Here is a 5000-nt window from a genome sequence, read left to right as displayed (position 1 = left end):
TTGCCTCAGAACTTCACACAAGAAGCAAAAGAAGAGGAGGAGGAGTTTGGTCCCAAGCTGCCGCCTCCTTCAGCTGCTCTCAGTGAGTCCAAACAGAAACCCTTGACTCAGCTGCTGCTCTTTCACTCCGACGCCCCTGACACACCAACCAGACGGCCGAAAAGCCAGTCGGACTGATCCGTCTCCCCGAAGTCCAAAAAGTGCCTCAGAACACAGCGAAGAGACGCCGACTTTAGCGTACGTTCTGCTCGTAATACGTCTCCATAACAGTAGGCGGAGCTAATCTGTATTGTCGCCCCAAAAAATGAAAACAGGCAGCTGATTGGACGAACACATCACGTGGGTCTGGTTTCTCCAGAAATTCAAAGCCAGACTGTCAGACGGCCGATTATCGGGTTGGTGTGTCGACGCCATTATTTATTTAAACGCAGTTTTCTTATTTATTTTTAATGTTTTTTAGTTTAAACGTGTAGCTGAAGCTTGTCTGTGTTCACGGTGTAAAAACACGTTGGTGGGGACGGGTTTTTAAGAGCGTAGAGAGCCGGAGTGGATTAAACTGTGGCTGTTGTTCCCCCGTTCAGACAGAGGAGGCGCCGTCTCCGTCTGCTCGCCCCGAGACGAGGAGAAACCCAACAAGAGGAGCCGAGAGAGGAAACACAAGAACAAGAAGCAGCACAAACACAAGAAGGACAAGAAGGTAGAAACAGGCAGACAAGAAGGTAGAAACAGGCAGACAAGAAGGTAGAAACAGGCAGACAAGAAGGTAGAAACAGGCACACAAGAAGGTAGAAACAGGCAGACAAGGACAAGAAGGTAGAAACAGGCAGACAAGGACAAGAAGGTAGAAACAGGCAGACAAGAAGGTAGAAACAGGCAGACAAGAAGGTAGAAACAGGCAGACAAGGACAAGAAGGTAGAAACAGGCAGACAAGAAGGTAGAAACAGGCAGACAAGGACAAGAAGGTAGAAACAGGAACACAAGAAGGTAGAAACAGGCAGACAAGAAGGTAGAAACAGGCAGACAAGAAGATAGAAACAGGCAGACAAGAAGGTAGAAACAGGCAGACAAGAAGGTAGAAACGGGCAGACAAGAAGGTAGAAACAGGCAGACAAGAAGGTAGAAACAGGCACACAAGAAGGTAGAAACAGGCAGACAAGGACAAGAAGGTAGAAACAGGCAGACAAGAAGGTAGAAACAGGCAGACAAGGAGGTAGAAACAGGCAGACAAGAAGGTAGAAACAGGCAGACAAGGACAAGAAGGTAGAAACAGGCAGACAAGGACAAGAAGGTAGAAACAGGCAGACAAGGACAAGAAGGTAGAAACAGGCACACAAGAAGGTAGAAACAGGCAGACAAGAAGGACAAGAAGGTAGAAACAGGCAGACAAGAAGGTAGAAACAGGCAGACAAGAAGGACAAGAAGGTAGAAACAGGCAGACAAGAAGGTAGAAACAGGCAGACAAGGACAAGAAGGTAGAAACAGGCAGACAAGGACAAGAAGGTAGAAACAGGCACACAAGAAGGTAGAAACAGGCACACAAGAAGGTCAAGAAGATAGAAACAGGCAGACAAGAAGATAGAAACAGGCAGACAAGAAGGTAGAAACGGGCAGACAAGGACAAGAAGGTAGAAACAGGCAGACAAGAAGGTAGAAACAGGCAGACAAGGACAAGAAGGTACAAACAGGCAGACAAGGACAAGAAGGTAGAAACAGGCACACAAGAAGGTAGAAACAGGCAGACAAGAAGGTAGAAACAGGCAGACAAGAAGGTAGAAACAGGCAGACAAGAAGGTAGAAACAGGCAGACAAGAAGGTAGAAACAGGCAGACAAGGACAAGAAGGTAGAAACAGGCACACAAGAAGGACAAGAAGGTAGAAACAGGCACACAAGAAGGTCAAGAAGGTAGAAACAGGCACACAAGAAGGTAGAAACAGGCACACAAGAAGGCCAAGGAGGTAGAAACAGGCAGACAAGAAGGTAGAAACAGGCAGACAAGAAGGACAAGAAGGTAGAAACAGGCAGACAAGAAGGTAGAAACAGGCACACAAGAAGGTAGAAACAGGCACACAAGAAGGTCAAGAAGGTAGAAACAGGGAAACAAGAAGGTAGAAACAGGCACACAAGAAGGCCAAGAAGGTAGAAACAGGCACACAAGAAGGTAGAAACAGGCAGACAAGGACAAGAAGGTAGAAACAGGCAGACAAGAAGGTAGAAACAGGCAGACAAGAAGGACAAGAAGGTAGAAACAGGCAGACAAGAAGGTAGAAACAGGCACACAAGAAGGACAAGAAGGTAGAAACAGGCACACAAGAAGGTAGAAACAGGCACACAAGAAGGTAGAAACAGGCAGACAAGAAGGACAAGAAGGTAGAAACAGGCAGACAAGGAGGTAGAAACAGGCACACAAGAAGGACAAGAAGGTAGAAACAGGCAGACAAGAAGGTAGAAACAGGCAGACAAGGACAAGAAGGTAGAAACAGGCACACAAGAAGGTAGAAACAGGCAGACAAGAAGGACAAGAAGGTAGAAACAGGCAGACAGGAAGGTAGAAACAGGCAGACAAGAAGGTAGAAACAGGCAGACAGGAAGGTAGAAACAGGCAGACAAGAAGGTAGAAACAGGCAGACAAGAAGGTAGAAACAGGCACACAAGAAGGTAAAAACAGGCAGACAAGAAGGACAAGAAGGTAGAAACAGGCACACAAGAAGGACAAGAAGGTAGAAACAGGCGGACAAGAAGGTAGAAACAGGCACACAAGAAGGTAGAAACAGGCACACAAGAAAGTAGAAACAGGCACACAAGAAGGACAAGAAGGTAGAAACAGGCAGACAAGAAGGTAGAAACAGGCGGACAAGAAGGACAAGAAGGTAGAAACAGGCAGACAAGAAGGACAAGGTAGAAACAGGCGGACAAGAAGGACAAGGTAGAAACAGGCAGACAAGAAGGTAGAAACAGGCACACAAGAAGGTCAAGAAGGTAGAAACAGGCAGACAAGAAGGTCAAGAAGGTAGAAACAGGCAGACAAGGACAAGGTAGAAACAGGCGGACAAGAAGGTAGAAACAGGCAGACAAGAAGGACAAGGTAGAAACAGGCGGACAAGAAGGACAAGGTAGAAACAGGCGGACAAGAAGGTAGAAACAGGCAGACAAGAAGGACAAGAAGGTAGAAACAGGCAGACAAGAAGGACAAGAAGGTAGAAACAGGCAGACAAGAAGGACAAGAAGGTAGAAACAGGCACACAAGAAGGACAAGAAGGTAGAAACAGGCGGACAAGAAGGACAAGGTAGAAACAGGCAGACAAGAAGGTAGAAACAGGCGGACAAGAAGGACAAGGTAGAAACAGGCAGACAAGAAGGTAGAAACAGGCAGACAAGAAGGAAGAAACAGGCAGACAAGAAGGACAAGAAGGTAGAAACAGGCACACAAGAAGGACAAGAAGGTAGAAACAGGCACACAAGGACAAGAAGGTAGAAACAGGCAGACAAGAAGGTAGAAACAGGCAGACAAGGACAAGAAGGTAGAAACAGGCACACAAGAAGGACAAGAAGGTAGAAACAGGCAGACAAGAAGGTAATAACAGGCACACAAGAAGGACAAGAAGGTAGAAACAGGCACACAAGAAGGTAGAAACAGGCAGACAAGAAGGTAGAAACAGGCAGAAAGAAGGTAGAAACAGGCAGACAAGAAGGACAAGAAGGTAGAAACAGGCACACAAGGAGGTAGAAACAGGCAGACAAGAAGGTAGAAACAGGCAGACAAGGAGGTAGAAACAGGCAGACAAGGACAAGAAGGTAGAAACAGGCAGACAAGGACAAGAAGGTAGAAACAGGCAGACAAGAAGGACAAGGTAGAAACAGGCAGACAAGAAGGTAGAAACAGGGAAACAGGCAGACAAGAAGGTAGAAACAGGCAGACAAGAAGGTAGAAACAGGCAGACAAGAAGGTAGAAACAGGCAGACAAGAAGACAAGAAGGTAGAAACAGGCAGACAAGAAGGACAAGAAGGTAGAAACAGGCAGACAAGAAGGTAGAAACAGGCAGACAAGAAGGACAAGAAGGTAGAAACAGGCAGACAAGAAGGTAGAAACAGGCAGACAAGAAGGACAAGAAGGTAGAAACAGGCAGACAAGAAGGTAGAAACAGGCAGACAAGAAGGACAAGAAGGTAGAAACAGGCAGACAAGGACAAGAAGGTAGAAACAGCCAGACAAGAAGGTAGAAACAGGCAGACAAGAAGGTAGAAACAGGCAGACAAGAAGGTAGAAACAGGGAAACAGGCACACAAGAAGGTAGAAACAGGCAGAAAGGACAAGAAGGACAAGAAGGTAGAAACAGGCAGACAAGAAGGACAAGAAGGTAGAAACAGGCAGACAAGAAGGTAGAAACAGGCACACAAGAAGGTCAAGAAGGTAGAAACAGGCAGACAAGAAGGTAGAAACAGGCAGACAAGAAGGACAAGAAGGTAGAAACAGGCAGACAAGAAGCACAAGAAGGTAGAAACAGGCAGTGAAATGTCTCCTCATTCATTTGATTCTTCTGGTTTAACTTCATACTCGTTTTCCCTCCAGAAGAAGAAGAAGAAGAAGCACAAGAACAAAGGAAAGCAGCAGCAGAAGAAGAGTAAGAAGGAGACGGACAGCAGCGGCGAGGACAGCGGCGAGGACAGCGGCGAGGACAGCGGCGAGGAAGCTGCACAGGTGTCGACTCAGGAGCTGCTCAAAAGGTGACAATACGTGGTAATGAAGTCATATAGTGAAATAATCAAACATTAAGTGGACGGTATTTAGGACTGAATGTAGACGGGTCAACATTAGTCAGTGAATGTTTACATGTTATCATCTCATTACATTATTACTAGTTTCATAATCCACTTACATATTACATATATATATATATATATAATATGTAATATTATATATATATATATAATATTACATATTGTTATATATAACAATCATCTGGCTGCTAGATGCTGATACTTATGAATCATGAATGTAGT

The 5000-nt window shown here is 45.5% G+C and overlaps 1 protein-coding gene across 1 annotated transcript in view; it reads left to right on the top strand.

The window, feature by feature from the left end:
* The window catches only part of gpatch1 (G patch domain containing 1), a 13337-nt gene that overhangs the window by 7783 nt on the left and 554 nt on the right, over positions 1-5000 (top strand). The window contains exons 7-9 of the mRNA XM_078245439.1: positions 1-82; positions 582-697; positions 4570-4724. The exon at positions 1-82 is cut by the window's left edge and continues 8 nt beyond it. Of these exons, the coding sequence (XP_078101565.1) occupies positions 1-82; positions 582-697; positions 4570-4724 (353 nt within the window). The remainder of the gene's footprint in view (positions 83-581; positions 698-4569; positions 4725-5000) is intronic.

Source organism: Sander vitreus, unplaced genomic scaffold (assembly GCF_031162955.1).
Source record: "Sander vitreus isolate 19-12246 unplaced genomic scaffold, sanVit1 ctg510_0, whole genome shotgun sequence".
Classification (NCBI taxonomy): Eukaryota; Metazoa; Chordata; class Actinopteri; order Perciformes; family Percidae; genus Sander; species Sander vitreus.
The sequence above is the reverse complement of the archived record's forward strand: the minus strand, read 5'-3'. Positions and strand labels throughout refer to the sequence as shown.